The sequence below is a fragment of the Falco rusticolus genome, chromosome 7 (genome assembly GCF_015220075.1).
Source record: "Falco rusticolus isolate bFalRus1 chromosome 7, bFalRus1.pri, whole genome shotgun sequence".
In the NCBI taxonomy this organism is placed as follows: domain Eukaryota; kingdom Metazoa; phylum Chordata; class Aves; order Falconiformes; family Falconidae; genus Falco; species Falco rusticolus.
The window spans coordinates 5980029-5996937 of record NC_051193.1 but is presented as its reverse complement, the minus strand read 5'-3'; the positions used below and the strand labels follow the sequence as shown (position 1 = coordinate 5996937).

At 37.3% G+C, this 16909-nt stretch overlaps 1 protein-coding gene across 1 annotated transcript in view; it reads right to left on the bottom strand.

Moving 5' to 3' along the window:
- DENND4A (DENN domain containing 4A) overlaps nt 1-16909 on the bottom strand; it is a 56369-nt gene that overhangs the window by 4006 nt on the left and 35454 nt on the right. Inside the window, 23 exon segments of the mRNA XM_037396230.1 lie at nt 8-72; nt 1056-1097; nt 1099-1234; nt 1904-1979; nt 1981-2031; nt 2541-2558; nt 2560-2601; nt 2603-2800; nt 3057-3267; nt 3719-3865; nt 3980-4155; nt 5175-5269; nt 6399-6609; nt 7496-7543; nt 7546-7653; nt 7655-8592; nt 9546-9686; nt 11229-11348; nt 13400-13544; nt 13825-13953; nt 14059-14265; nt 14858-14993; nt 15862-15995. Coding sequence (XP_037252127.1) covers nt 8-72; nt 1056-1097; nt 1099-1234; nt 1904-1979; nt 1981-2031; nt 2541-2558; nt 2560-2601; nt 2603-2800; nt 3057-3267; nt 3719-3865; nt 3980-4155; nt 5175-5269; nt 6399-6609; nt 7496-7543; nt 7546-7653; nt 7655-8592; nt 9546-9686; nt 11229-11348; nt 13400-13544; nt 13825-13953; nt 14059-14265; nt 14858-14993; nt 15862-15995 — 3574 coding nt within the window.

Sequence of the window (16909 nt, the reverse complement as noted above, 5' to 3'; positions counted from 1 at the left end):
AACTTACCTATATCAATGTTATCTCTTCCTAGGGCAACAAGTGAAAGAAATAGTATTTCCCTATAAAGGCTCCTGAAATTGTAAAAAGAAATGTCAATTTATATACTGCAATAATAAACCACAAAACAATTTATATTAAAAACAGTTTGAGGCATTTAAAGATAACTTTTTTAAAAAGTGCCGTTTTGAACACAACTCCTGACTACCACCTCCAAAATGCTGTCACTTCTGACCCCTGGAGAATGCCCTGGACTCCCCACATATAGACATCATTTGTGGTAGGTCCTTAAGGTGTCCACTGCTGTGCTGGAAGTTGCACTAAATGGATGCAGAGTGAAACATGCACTTAAGGCACTCAAACAAATCCCACCAAATGTAACAAGTAAGGAGCTTGCTTTTCCACATCCACATTATCTTGAAAAAGCAGGCAGACTATCAAATGATCTTGTCAACACTCCAGCTATTGAAAAGGCTGCTATATAGCCTATTACAAATAAAAATCAGTAAATCCAGGCAAGAAGTAGAAAATCATAGGAAATAATTTTCATTAATTCCACCGCTAATGAAAAAAACTTTCTAAATAGGAGACTATTATATAGTCTAAATAGGAGACTAAACAGACAAAAAAACTCACCTATACACTCTAGAACAAGTTATATATACAATATATTCACACACAACTGCAAGGTTATTTAAAAAAACCAAACCCACCAATATAAAAATAACATTTAGTAACAAAACATAGCAGTCCCTACTTGATTTCCCATTGTTCAGAGGTAAGAAGAAAAAAAAAAAAAAAAAGGTGGCTGTAAAGGGGAAAGGAAGGAGTGCAAAATATTTTTCTCCAGTTTTTTTCTTCCTAAAATAAGTTTGTGAAAGTTATCACAGAAAAGAATAATATTTACTAGACTGGTGATAAATTTGAGAACACTGCTGAAAGCAGTGCTTTCTTCTTTAAAACACGCACCATGAAAAAAAGTCATATTACAATAGCCTTACAACAGGAAGGTCCAACTGGTCCAGCTTTGCTCCAGTTAAGCATGTTCATATCTTACCGCTGTCTTTTAATATGTGGCCATTTGTTCAGTCTCTCCATATTGACTCATTGGTCCGTACACATCATTCATCTTAATGCTTTTCACCATACTTCTCAAGAGCTCCTGGTTAAAAGAGTCATCATCTTTTTGCAATAAATGGACCATTGGGTATTCTGGGCTGAAAAACATTAGCGATGCTATAAGAATATATTCTTTGTGTAGCAAGGGAAGTTGTTAAAGAAAGGTGGGGAGGCTAAGCAAACTGTGAAAACGTTGACATACATGTAGTGAACAAAAGAACAATAAACATCAAATCAAAATAATATCAACATAAGAACAAAAGCACAAAGAGAGAAAGGCAACAGCTGTAATGGGTCATGAGCTATTTTCAGGCATGATCCAACACTGGCAACAGAATTCTTTGTAGCAAACTCTAAAAATAAGAAACAAGCTAAGTGGATGAATTGCCAATATAAGTTCAGTGTTATCACTGAACATATTCCCCCTTACTTCTCCCTTCCCAATGAAGAAAAAGCACTGGAGATACTGGTCAATGACTGGAAGTGATATGCTGGAAAACTAAACTCGGTTCAAGCAGTTTGCTGCTATACAACCACCCTCCTTCCCAAAACAAGTCACACAAACTTAGCATAGCAACACCAAACTGAACACTCACTCTCAACAAAAGAGTGCGATTTTGACCTGCAAGACAAAAAGTAGTATGATCAAAAAAATCAGTTATGTACCCTGCATGATACTATCCACAAAGACATCTTATTTCAAACACCATCTTCAGTTGCTCAAAATTAAAACTATTCTTTAAAACAAACAAACAAAGAACAACAAACACCAAAACCCACAAGAACAAAGCTTACTCTGAGCATTCCACAAAATATATAGAGGCTGCCTTGGATCCTGATGCAATTTCATATTGTCCCACACGCATCTGAATGAGAACATATTTACTGTCCTCCGACATACAGTTTCGTGGAATCTGAACAGGAGAATGCATACATAAAGTATTTTATTACAAAGTCATGATAGAGGGATTTCTGTATTTAAATACATCTTCAACATCTATAGGCCTTCTGGTAAAAAGCTGTACTATGAAAACTGCTGTAAAGTCAGAGAAAGCTAATCTGAACAGGGTATCAGTGACAGCAAATGATTACTTTGTGTATCTTCCTATATCCCTAAAATCAAAACTTCCTGCTAACTGCTTAACTAGTAAAACTGCAACAAAACCAACTAATCTTCTTGTAAACTGTGGATCACAAATCATAGTGTGACGAGTAAGAGCTAAAACACTTTTCCCCATCCAAGTACTGCTGAGCCCAAGTTCGGGAGTTAGGCATTTGTTCCTTCAGCTGACACATTCTTTAGAAATTCAGGACTGGGCACAGCATATTGTAAGACACTTGAGTTAGCTGAATTATCTGATGTTTTCCCATATGGGGAAGCAAGTATCCCTCATACATCAGTATTTCCTATTTGATTTCATACCTTGGAGTTTTTATTACACAGTGCTCAGAGAAAGTATTAATCCTGGTAAATTGCTGGGCAAGGTCCAAGCGTCTGAAATACCACACCAAAAGTTCCAGAAACACAATGGGATGATGATCTACAAAGTCTGCCACCGTTATTGCATGATCCCCTCATTTTCAAGATAAACTCTCAAGCTCTTTCCAGACCACGAGAGGACTGAGATAAGGAACCGTTATAGGATCAGGACTAGGTAAGCGCCATTCTAGGCCCAAGGAATCCTATGGTAAAAACAGAAAAAAATGCCATTAGTTGGAATGTAACTAGCTTTACAAAGTTTTAATGAAGCTTTTGTTCCCCTGTGACACACATAAGACATCTAAAACTAGTATTAGTTTAAATACTAAACCCTAGTATTCTCCTAATTTGGGATGGTTAATTCTGTTACTATATTAATGCTGTTTCACATTTCTCTAATGTATCATACACTTAAAAAAAAAAAAAAAAAAAGACATTTAAGGTAGAAAAACTACACACTGTTGGTCCTTGTAAAGTAGCAGGCAGGCTACCAGTAGGAATGATATGGCTGATCTTCTGGTTTTCCTTCTCATCTTCTGCCAACGGACCAAAAGTACTGATACTCCTTGCTACAGGGTGACTTGTACATTCTGACCCAGAGGTATTTTGTCTTCTTCCTGAGGGGATCTGGATACTTCTGGCACAAATATTGTCATGCTGCTTAGATTTGCTGGGAGTGGGAGGGGAGGAAAAAAAAAAGTTAAGAATCTCAGCTTTTTGCTCAAACATGTACGCAGACAGAAATAAACTGGAAATAATTGATCTGACATCTCTAATTTTACCTTGTCAGCTACTACACTTGTTCATGTTACAGTGCAAGTTTTATTCCCCCCTGCACTGATAATGAACACAAACGTCCTAAGAAGAGTTCATAAAATTTGCAGAATTACAGATGCCTACATGAATTTTTACATTAGGGATGAAATGGCAAACACCATGCTGAAAAAACATGATGTGGCCAAGGCCAACTCTGAGATAAGGAAGAGGCAGCAAGGAGATCTTCTCTCAAATCAAATTCTCCTCTTCAGAGAGTATCTTACAAAGTTTATTTCTGTTGATAAAACATACATGCATGTTGACAGAGAACTTGAATAATTTCTATGCAGAAAATGCAGGTTTACCTGTTTGAATTTATATCCTCTTGAACGGACATTAGAGATGTAGCAAGGCCAACAGTAGCTGCAGTGTTACAGGACTTCCCACTCTGACTGGAAAAAAGTGATGGGAACTGCATGTTTTCTGTAGAAGGGCTGGACTTCAGAAAATAACTGTAGGGAAAGCAAAAGCTTATTATTATACAAAAAGACCAAACTATAAACGCTTCACAAGCAATAAATACTACAAGCATTCAAAATTGAGGAAAATTCAAATAATGTTATTACCGTCCAGGTCGCCGAAGATCTCTGATTTCTATGCTTAAAAAAGGCAGAAATAAATTGCCACAGAACGGACACGTGGTATTGAGATTTGAATCATCTGCTGTCCAACCTGCCATGATTTCTTCATCATGAACCAAACAGTCACAAGTTCGACATCGTGAACAGCTTGAGATGAGGACCTGCATACAGCAGATAACACAACTCCACTGTAACACATTCTCAAAACTACCCTTCTTTTACAAAGCAGTTTAAATTGTAGCCAGAATCTTTGCCCTTAGATGAATGCTACTCACCACTTGCATACAAGTTTAGTCACATATCTAGCCCCAGGCTTTAGGTTGGAACATTTGGGTTTAAACTTAAGCATTTTGGAACAACTATAAATCTTAAATCCAAACTGCATTAGCAGATAGGCTGATATAACAACTGACTGGAATGAGCACTGTCTGAAAAATGTATTAAATGCAGGTCTTTGTTCTATTGTGGCAAGTAGACTGGGATCTGGAACTATGCTCATGAAATAAATATACTTTAATTAATTGGGTTAGGTGATTCTTTTATGGCTTCCCAGAGTAAAACCAGCCAGTTAGTCAATAAAATTTTTATTAACAAGTCATTAGTAATCTGTTTGCAAACATAATAGTACAGAAATATTTATGCAACTACAGAAGTTATTCTTAGAATTTAAACACTCTTTTGTAGTGATGGCCAGTATAATAGAAACAAGGGGGGATAAAAGATGAAAATGACCAGTCATTAATCCAAATCCACTGAAACAACAACAACAAAAAAGTCACCCAAAGCCAGCGTAATACTGAAAAGCAAAATGATCTTACTAGAAGGTACAACAGTAAATAGCTAGTTATCTGTTCTCTGTTTTTAAATGCACAGTGCCATTAAAGACTTGCTGTCTTCACTTTAAACAAATTTAGTTGCACAAGGGATTTAGATGCCTGAATTCAGTGGCATCCAGCTCTCAAACTCTTGAGAATTGCAGCTTTAAGGACCAGAAGATGTGACTGCAATAAAAGCACTTCTAGAGTGGGATTTGAAATGAAACTACTCGGTCACAGAAATATTTATCTATCTTTCAGTGGATTAGTTTTAAGCTTTGAACTTTAACAGAGGTTCAGATAGCATTATATTTAAAGACATATGTTTTTAGCGTATCAATTTAAATAAATAAATCATTCTGTACCTCCATAGCATAGTTCTGAAACACACTGGTACTACTTGTACTGCAAGATGATATCAACTCCGATTTGTCAGGTAAAGGGAACTTTGAAAGAGAACCTATTAACAGAAGAAACCGAAAGTATTAGTAATTCAGAATATGCATTTTTAGTAAACTTTCTCTGGCCAAACAACACTAAAGGTTAAAAAAATGTGTGATGGAGGATGCAACAAATGAGATCACTCAGATAGAAAGAAACGTGAAGCTGGAGTGTGAGGCTGCCATCTGCCCAGTACCAACAACGGCAAAAATAAAATCTACCAACATAGAATTTCCATATGTTCAGTTTTTTCTTTTACAACAGTTGGTAGCTTGGAAACAAATTTTACAGATTAATTCATATCCACACTTTCTGTCTGGACAAAAACTAGGGAAGGATAAGAGATGCTGCTTGTAACTGTAGATAACCCCCACCCCTTCCCTTTACCACACTAAAACAGCCAGGGTCCCCTCAGGCTCAGGGTGCCCCAATGCCCTAGACATGACGACACCTTCCACTGCCCCTCTCCAGCCTACAAACTGGGGATGTGGAGGCAGCTCTTATAGGTGCTAAGTGAGGGATCTAAGTAGACAGATCTTCCTTTCACACTGATTCTGCTCAACACGCTGTACTCCATAATGACAGTAGTACAGAAATTGATCCAACAGTCACTACCAACTACTCAGTGCAGATAAGAGAAAAAAATTTACAAACACAGAGCGAGTCTGATAATCGGCTTCCAACAGTGGCTTCCAGAAAATGGTAACAATTTTCCAAAAAGAATTTTTACTACTTTTAGAAAGCAAAATCAGACTAATAAAGTTACTATCTGGAAGTTTTTAATAGGCGTTTTCTGGAGCTGCACAGCTTACACAAATAACGTGATTACATGAATACTGAAGGGACCCAAAGGATCACTTATTCACATAGCTGTAGCATCCAGACACTTATTCAGGGACAGGATGTTACTGAGCAAGTTATTCCACAAGAAAGAACACCCAAAACAAGGTTCTACAACGAAAATATCCACAGGTATGGACATATATGTATGAGTAATAATTTGCAGGTAGAAAAAGAAAAATGAACTTCTTCCACAAAAAGGACCAACAACTAGGATGATCCCAAACTGAAATTTATGGAAGAACAACTTCTGAAACAGGAATATTTTTGTTCAGATCAATGAATGCCGTGCAAAAGTTGTCTCTTACCACACTGCTCAAATTGTTTTGATGAGCCATCATGGGAAGCTGAGCTTTCTAGGCTTGTCCTGCTGAGGCCAATTCCCTTAATTTCTGACGTGGTATTCTCTTGAGGAGAAGCACTTTCAAAATCATTGCAGACATCTTCATCAGTTAGAGAAGTAGATTCTGAGTCCAGAGCTCCAAGAGATGAAACACTTGCTCGGTCTGAATTTTGATCCTGAGAGAACAAAACAAATTCCACTGAGAAAAGGAAAGGAAAGCAAAAATATTTCTGAAAATAAGAGGTAGCCTCCTTTGTCTCAGTAAATTCAAGGCATGAACTTCCTTCCTTGGAAAAATCATTCAGCACCAATGTAAAACAAGGCAAGTTTCACTCAGGGTTAAATAGCTACACAAGAAGCTTTCTAAAAGATTCTTCTAATACAAATATCTAAATGAAAACTTAAACCATTTTAATCTTACAACTTTTCCCAACCACTGATATAAAGTTACCAGCAGCTGTAGGAATACATTAGGATAGGCAAGGCATCATTAGCACTTTAATTAGCCTCAGATTGGTTTGAAGCACATTAGAACAATACGTAAACAGAAAACTGCATCTACTTTCATTCCCAAGGAGTGGGAACAAAATTAATTTTGGTTTTGAGCTGGCAGCAGCAAAGAACACTAGCCAAATGACCTCAGGTCAAAGTTAGCCTTAAATCACTTCAGTAATCAATACAAGCAGATTTCCATTTTTTCATAAAAGCGGTAAAGCCTTAAAAACATTGTTTATTTGAGTATTTTTTCTTTTGTTTACCTAAAGAAGGCAGAGCAGTCTTGTCTGCCTTGTTCACACACTACGGTATACTTATGTTTTCCCATTAAATATACTCCAAGCCCATGCTAGACCAAAATTTTGTTTGATTCAAGACAATAAAGCCAGGTTCCTGGCAATTCAAACATGATTGAAACTACTTAATATGCATAGTCTATCATGATGCATGTCATTCAAATGGGGGATTCATCAGATAAAAGTCAGCTATAAAACCTTTACAAAGCTTTTTCCTTAGTTTATAGGAACTTAGTTTTGGGAGGGAGGAGAAGTAATTATAAAAGTTTACCTTTGAGGATGCAGCATACATTGTAAATTTTGAGTACCACTTGCTAGCTTATCTCTGCAAACCCCTTTTCCAGCAGAAAACATGCTGCTTTTTAGAACATCAAACTTAGGTGTTAACAGCGTATCCAAGTTGAATGACGGTGAAGAGACAAGTGTTATATGCACTAGTGCACTCCTGTGGCTGTTCCTTTGCTGGACTGTTTGGAGAATAAGCCGGGGAGGACCAAAGCCTGTCTCTTGGCCTTTCTTCATTTTTTGCGTGATAACTCTTGGATTTGGTAAGACGGGATGGCCTTGGGGAGTTCGGGGGCAGGCTGGACCTCCTACAAGGCTGGATTACTGTTGGGCTCTTTTTATTAGCATTTCTGTCATCATAAGGTTTCTGCAACTCAATGCTTGGGGCACGACTTGACAAAGGGCTGCTCATATTGTTCATGTACATGACTATTTCTTCAGCTAAATCTCGTCTTGCAGATGGAGTGGAAACACTTCTGTCATCATCCTCCTCCTCATCCTCTTTCTGCTGTTCTGTCTCAGCAACCAGCAGAGACAGTGGATCAAATCCAGTTTCAACATCTGTCTTTTCAACTGGCTTTACTGGAAAGCTGCTCTTTCTTTGCAACCTTCTAGATTTCTCACTGGAGGATTTCACTGCTGTAGATGTTTCAGGTTCTGCATCCAAGTCTTCCAGATCAAAGATAACAGGAGACTCTGTTTTATCTGTAAAACTGCAATCAAAAGCTACATCTTCATCACTAGATTCTTTCTCCAGGCTTTCTCTCTTAGATTCTAACGAGGAAGCTCTGATATTAAGAGTTTTTGGCCTTATGCTTTTCTGTAATGCACTAGATAGGATTTTGGCATCAGCTCCTAGTTTTTCAACAATTTCCCCAGGGTTTGCTTCCTGGTTTATTCTGTTTATCATGAGTCCCACTAAGCCATCTCCACTCAGGTTACGGTTCCTGCTTTCCCATGGTATCTCCCTTAAGTCAGGTTCTACTGCGCTTTTATGTCTCTTTCTTAAAGATTTACTTTTTATAAGTTCCGCTTCACTGGCATCCTCAAAAGATGATGTAAACAGCAATCCTACAGAGCTCTCTGAAAAAGATGAAACAAGGTGCTTTATTTCTTGCTCTGCAAGAAAGCTAAACAAAATTATGAAAGAATGCAAATTTGTCTCAACTTTCAAAGAGTTTACAACACAGAGATGGAATTGACTACGTATTATTCTAGTGGTTGAAAAGCTGAGTTGACCATAGGCCATAACTTTTAGGAATAAACATTTAAAAGGGAAGTCTAATTATACAACTCCAGAGTACTTCGGAGAGCGCACCAAAAAGTCTCAGACATATTTAGTTTCCCCTTTTGGGAGACATACACCATTATTATAGAGGCTTGAGAGCTAGGGACCGGCAAAGGTATCTAGGAGAATGGCAAAACAGGGCCAACACCTGATGAATTAGAAATAGATCCAACAAAAAGAAGTTTTACTCATCAGAGAAGTTTCCATTGTTTTGCCAGAGCTCAAACGACGTGTGGACTTTAAAGTATGATATTCAGTATTTCACGCAAAGCTGACAGTATTATAATACGATATTGGACATGAAAAACTTGGAAAATGCCCGAAAGCTTCTTTTAATCGTACTGCATAGAAACCTCTTGTCCAGCCCAGAGGAATTCATTTGTTGCTGGAGTTTATAAGAAAAAAAACCAAGGGGGATTTTGTAAGTAGATGTTAACTATAGGGGGGGGGGGGGGGGGGGAAAAAAAGGCAAACAAGAAAAAATGTAGAAACGCAGAATATTCGTACGCTGTGTCGGGGAGACACCTCTGCAGACAAAAACCTAAACTCACTCCCACAAATTTCATCAGCCACTGCACCAATAAAATAGTGTAAGTTTTGTGGTCAACAGAACTTGGGCACATTCCTTACAGCTCTTGTTACAAATGAAATATACATGTAGGCAAAACTGCAGAGGAACGATTGGTCTTTTCCAGCCTAAATGATTCTGTGATTTTAAGAAACAAAATCTATCTTCTCTTCTGCTCACCTGTGCTAGCTTCTGCGACGGTATTGTCAACCGTACCATTGAGCCGCACTATGCTAGAAGTGGCTTTGGCATTACTTGAGTTCTGATAATTTAGTTTAGGTAGACAGTCACCGCTCCCTTTTGCGCTCTCCACTTCAGAAACTGTATACAGAAAAGGACAGAGAGTTCTTTAAAATCAAAGCAACTTCCTTTAAATCTCAGGTTTCCATTACCTATTAGATGCTTTACTCAGGATTAAGTGACAGTATGTGGTACATATCACACGATGCGCAGGCTGGTATCTACTTGGACAGAGGTTTTCAAGCTGCTGCAACTGAACTATCGATAGTTAATTCCCAGCATTACTCCTACAACTGGAAGTTCCATAAGCTTCTGTACACAGAGTCCAAGTAACCAGTACTTGCATACCAAAATCTGTGGTGGTTGTGGAGTCTTAAGACCATCGTTGTTCACTTGCAAAGGATAGGTAGGTGTAAGAGTATTTTCTCCTGCCTTTGCAAGAGCTCAGGGCCAAGGAGCCTATCTTCATACCGATATCATTACCCCCATGACCACAGCAACACAAGGGAAAATGAAGCAGATGTTGCAGTATTTACGTTCACCTCTTAGATATGAAAGAGAAATTCTGTTGCAGGTGGCTACCTAAAATAGACAATTGCTTCTCTAGAGGAATTCAAGCAACTTAATATTCAAGTTGTATTCAAAAGTGCAAAACATTCTCAGCACATAATATTACTGTAGAGAGCCACAAACTTGTCTTAATTATGGCTAAAAATACAAGCTTTCAGCAGAATCCACATTTTCTGTGTCCTCAAAAGTTTCATTAAACCTAAATAACCTGCCTGCATCTTACAGGCATGTTTTTATGCCCGTGGGTAACACACAAATTTTTCAAGCAAACTGAAGAAAAAATTCTAATTCTAGAAGAAAGACTATGGTGAAAAGAAAACAATGAAGTAACTATTCTGGTTCCGTATTTTCTCATACTTTTACACCACTTCCACTTCACAAGGGGATAGTTAAATGGTAGGGGAAAGCACACTGAAAAAAATGAAATAATCTTATTAGGAGAAATTTATTATTAAAAATATTTTCAATTAATGTATATGGGAATCTATAGTACTTACACATTTTAACTAACATATTAAAGGTCTGTGCTGCTCAGCTGCAGTTAAGGAAATCATGAGCAGCACATGTAAAACCTGAAGGAAAAAAAAGGCCCACAGCAAATCCAAAACCTATTTTCCTTTCTGATGCATCTCCTAAAGTTTGGTAATTCCAGGGAGCAGAGTAAGATCTCACAGACCTGCAAAAATTCAGCTGTTCTCATCTTAAGGGATTTATAAGAAAACAGACCGGTAAAAAGGCTTTCCTGTAGATTATGCCTATAAAGCAATTTAATTTTTTTTAAAGACAAAACCATTACTCTGTAATTATCATTAAGCCTTTTTATTACCATTATCGCTTATTTGAAACAGAGGAGGGAAAAAGAACTGTAATATTAGAAATTAAACCATTAGACATCCAGAAAATTACATTTAGAGAAAAGAACTTAAGGCATGGGCATAAACTGGCATTATGACATACACTTGCAGTAAAAAATATCAGCTGTCCCACTTAGCTTTTGCTGAAACCCCTATTTATTCATAATGAGCTAGATATCTACATTCACAAGATACATACGAGAACTGGAGTCACTTTCTCTCTTGTCCTCTTTTTGTTCTTGTATATCTTGAAGACAAGTTTTCTCTTGCTTGGCTTCTTCCTTAAATGATGTGTTATTGCCGAAGTCTGAAAGTCCCCCTATCATAAAGACAATTATGGCATTTAATAGTGTGACATCGTTAAACAGAATAAATTGAATATCCACACCAATTCAAAGGCCACTTATCAAGTACCTTCCAATTAACAGTGAACATTTTACCACAAAAAAGCAAGAAAAATGATTGGCTTACTTTTACAGTATAGAATACTGAAGCAATGCTCTACAGGATGAAATTAAAGGGGTAATTTGCAACATTTCTTTTTAAATACTAAAGCACTCCTTGTCTTTGATTCTCTTGCATGGTTTATTTGATCAAAGTGTCACATCTTTTCAGGAACTCTAAGAGGCATCTAAACACGGTTTCATTTTAGTGTTGTACGTTTCTCAAGAGTTAATGCATGTAATTCTCATGGTTTTACTCTAGAAAGTAAAAAAATTAAAATAATGCAGCAACAACCATGAGTTTGTTTGCAAAGTAAGATTAAGATAAAAATAGCTAACACCACCCCCAAAAAACCCCTGCAGACATTCAAGCCACTATCTGGTAACTGTTATGACAAAACACTGCCCCAGGTGTAACTAATAAAGTCTAAATGATTGATTTCAAGAATCAAATTTACGTAACACTAACATGGCTATTCCTCTTCCAGGTTGTTATAAAGCATTAGCACCCAAACTAACAAAGCAGGTGAGAAAGTTTATGTTCACTATAAATGCTAGTGAGCACTTCAAGTCACACACATTCCATGTCCTTTGTCCAGGTCAACCTGAGTCTCCAGCAGTGCCACAGCATCTTTAGGGGGTCTGCTCTCATGCAGTTTAGGAAGTAACAGCAAGTACCTGTCCAGGATCGAGGGTACGATACAGCTGAAAGTCAGCTTCTTTCCCTCTTTTCCCTAAAGATGCTGCACTTCGTCTCTACAGAGAGGGTAAAAACCTTGTTGTAATTGTAGAGATAACAGAATTAAAATATTCTGGAATTTATGGAAGAGTTTTTGGGAATGGGATTGCCTGAAGAGTCAGCATGCATTCTAGCTATGCAATTTTATGCAAAAAATCTTGAAAAAAAATATATCAGATTGTCAACAGCAAATACCATTAATTATAAGTGACAGTTCCTTAATAAAGGACTAATTACACTTCCTTAGTTTACATGGTTCGAGTTGTGACCAGCATCTATAAGCTCTCCTGTAGTGCTTTGCATGGAAAGGTTTCAAAAAAGTAGTTTATCAGGAAGGTCAGCTTCATGAAGGACAGGCAGAAAACCAGTAAATTTGTTCAAGGTCACCCAGAAGGCTAGTGACAGAGCCAGAAGTAGGACTGTAGTCTCCTGAGTCTAGGACAGATACTCCAGCCATAAGGCCATCATATCTGTTGTGTTAGTCAGGGCAAGTATTTATTTGCACATATTTGTAATCATAGAATAGCCCTGGTTGGAAGGGACCTCAGGAGATTCAGGTGATCTTCATACACTCAGACATGTATGTTGTAACGGTCTTCCCAGGCAAACTACAACTAAACTAAAACTAAACTATATTGCTGGTACTTTAAAATGTGCCATCATGCTTCACTAGTCATAAATATTGTGGAAAGTAGTACCTATGAAAAATACAAACTACCAGTGACCACTGCCATGGTAATATAGCCATTTAAACGTCACTGGAAAGAAAACCAGAGATCTTGTACTTATAGTCTATATAAAAAATAAGTATCATCATTTCAGTTGGTATGCAGAACCTGCAAGCTCAAGGACTAGTTCTAGTAGTCTCTTCACTAACATTAAAAAAAGTGGGGAGGGAAATGGCAAGGCTGGACAGAGGTTTCTGCCAGTTGTGAGACTGCCTGTTGTATGAACTAGGATAATGATCACATCAGCTGCAGGTTCATATTTTGTCTCCACGAAGAGCTGATACAATAAAGAGCAGACTTTTGGATTCAAAGACCAAAAAAAAGCTGTTTTTAAAAAATTATGCAAGAACTTCTTTTATCCCCTCTCTTAAAATGGTTTTATCAAAATTCACAACAGAAAGCTTTTTGAAATAATGTTATCAGCATGAAAATAAAAAAGAAAAGGATGTGAATACTCTACCAGGAATGGCTGTATGTGAAGTGCTTGCTGGCAGCTTTTTCAATGCTTTTTTAAACTGTGCTATTCCTAAAACAACATTTCGTATTTTCATCCATAGGAAATAGCCACCTCGATTGCTTGAAGGCCAGGTACTTTCCAAAACAGCCTATTTTGGAAATACCAAAGTCAAATACAGTCATCTTAAGGAACAGTTAGATGTAAGAACAGTGTGAAATCATGAATTTAAATTTGAAATTGGGTTACATTGGCAATATAAAGTAGACTTCTAAACCTACAAAAATGAAGACAACACAGTTATTGTCTTTTATTTCTTCCTTTTACTAGAAATGAGAGAATTACATCTGAACTCCTCCCTTATTTTGCTTGCTTCTATTTGCCTGGAAGAAAATGCAATTTTTTTTTTCTTCTATTTCAAAAATACTTACCTTATTGTAGTAGCCATAAGTAATGGCATTAGGGTCAACACCAGCTTTCTGCATTTCAAAAAGCACTCTCACTGCTAGTACAGGCTGACCGTACTGTCCACACAGTTGCATGAGTACTCGGTAGCATACCTGAAAATATACACAAGTTAGTATTGTGCTTCTACAGCCAAACATGTACTCCATTCAATAAAACCCATGGGCCACCTCTGGAATTCTGGGGTTGACTTATTTTACCTCATCAGGTGGATCTATTTTTTTGGTATGCATTTTTTGTAGCACATCATACGCAGTTCTCAGAGCCCTGACTTTTGAATGGCACACTTTGACGTATGCAGGAAGGCAAATGAACCAAAGACCATAGCAGTGACGTAACAAACACCTGGACCACATCTGTGGTATGGACGAGTACTTCTTAGCAATTTTATGTGCAGATTTAATTTCCTGTAAAGAATCATAAAGACTATTTGTGTATATGTACATGCACAATACACAAACCTAGATGTTAAAATCTGAACATGCATCATTAGACCTAGAGAAACTGCAACATTAATATGAACATACTCAAAATGGGAATTCGGTAGAGTTAGCAATACCAAAACCTGTGCTATATTCCACCCCTACATTTAAAAGAAATGTAAGTTTTTATGTCTATTACTCTTGGTCTGCATTTTTTGTAAGAAACATTTGAAAGTTAAGAGTCCCTTTTAAAAGCTCCAGACAGTGAAGACCAACCAAGAAGTGGATGCGGGCATGCAATTTACACTCCTGAACAGCGCAAAGAACACAGAAGGTATAGGGACATCACAACAAACGGCAATCTGTGTACAGGGGCCCTGTACGATACAGTGTAGACATGAAACACAGGTAAACATCCAAAGAACAGTTAGCATGGCTACCCTATGGACACTGCAGTAGTGAAGAACCATTAGGCTGTAGTCACTGCCAGACAGTCTTTATAGCCAAAACTCAAGATGAAGGCAGCAAGCTGTCACCTTCCAAAAGCACCTCATGCTACAAGAATGTCTGCAAGTACCTGCTTAGTTCTTCTGAACATTGGCGATGGACTGTTGGGGCTACTGGCTTTGGAAGACAGTTTGTTATTTGGTGCTGTGAGAAATCCTTCAGGTCGCTCAAACAAATCTAGTTTTAATACTGGAAATCCATTATAGCTGTAAAAGAAATGTGTCACTTAACTTCTGTAAGTCAGTTCCAAAGTAAACACGTCACACAATATCAAACAAAATCAATTACACAGTTGTGCTAGAAGCTACACAGGAAATAAAAAACACAAAAGCAAATCTCTAAAGACACCGTTGACAAAGTGGTTTACTAATCCATCTGCATGATTTCATAAGCCTGCACAGTCTCTTAACCTGTTACTTCAGTGTAAGCAACTTAAATTGATAAATACATTTGCTTCCATAGTATTTTCTTTAATGTGTCAAATGCATTAGTATTGATTCTAGTTAATAAAAAAAATAATCCGTGTCTTTTAGTCCCTGGTGAGCATCACATGACAGATGTTTATAAAAATCAATGTGAACAATATCAAATCATCTGAAAGGTTAAATTAGATTAGATTTTAAAATGTTTCTCAGAATTAATGAAGAAACCAATAGACAAGCTCATCTGATACCATTACTAAATTAGTAACACCAGTTTTCAGTGATTCTTTTAAATGTACTCTCTTTCCAAAGAGTATCTCCAGCTTGTATCCTTATCAGTAGTAGCAGCAGGCCAACAGACTGGGTCCATTAATTTAAATTTTAATCTTAAAAAGTGTCAACAGCTAGCACAATGTAATGTGAACACAAAGCCAGCTTTAATATTACTGTTTCTGTGTGTACACGCACACAAAATGAAACTTCAAAAGAGGTGGCACACTAGGTGTTTTACATACACATTTTTACTTGAGCAACATAAAGGGACAGAAAAAAAAAATCTGTACTTTGTGGCTATCACAAGAACCTAAAAACTAAACCCTACAAGGGCAGCTGTTAGGATTTTGGCTAGCATCCTTCTGTGTCCTTAGGTTACCTGTATTGTAGAGGGTGCTCTTCACCATTTGGCAGATGAGGGATCTCAGGTGGTGTTATGAAAACTGTATGCTCACTCTTGTATGACTCATCCAGCTCAATAAGTCGTGTTTCCCCAGTTTTGTCTGTATCTACCTGTAGAAGTTAGGTTAAAAGAAAAAGTAGTTACTAGTGTGATTATATTTTCTGTCATTACAGCTATATGTTCAAGTAGGACAAAGTCTGTATTAGCATCAAAGGACTACATCTTAAAAGTAAGGATGCCTTGCAAAGTTATAATGTGAATAGTAAGTGTTGCATCTTTTTTGTAAACTTCACCCCAACACAATAATCAATGTTTAATGTTATAGTCTGGATTGACTGTTTTCAGGTAAATATCGTAAAGTAGTTGTACAAAGAGGTTAATCTTTGTGAATTCAACCATTTCTGGATCTACATTTCCAACTGCAGCAGTGACTTCAATTTTACTTTTAAATATGAAAGAACTTCCGCCCCCCCCCCCCCCCATCTTAACCACTAAAACCCCCCACTTTATCCAATTGTCTGATGCATACAGAATCTAAAAATGACACTACCTAGCAATTTCAGTCACTTACATAGTCATTAAGGTCATGCTAGTTTGCAGAGACTGCAGAAATACAGATGCATTCAAAAAGATAATGGAATAAAAACATGGAATCTTACTAAAATTAAAGGAAGCTAGAAGTAACTGGTTTTTTTTTAGAAAAACAAAGTAATCTGAAAGGTGAAGGGTAAATTTAGGTGGGTTTTTTTTCCTCTTTCAGATAACTTTATAGCTGTACACATGGAAATACAGCAAATATTGTGTGGTCCCATCCTCTCATAACCAAGACAGAAATTCAGTTCACAGATAACAAAGGCAACTTGCAATAATACTATCATTAAGCATAAATTACGGCTGCATTTGTTTGGTTTTGTTTTCAGCTTTGTAACTGGCAATTTGACTATATGTCTTTGCTTTGCTAGCCTGGCTGTTGCAGAGAGGGGGAGAAATTTGCACTTCCCAAATTCATGGCCCTGCTTTAAAG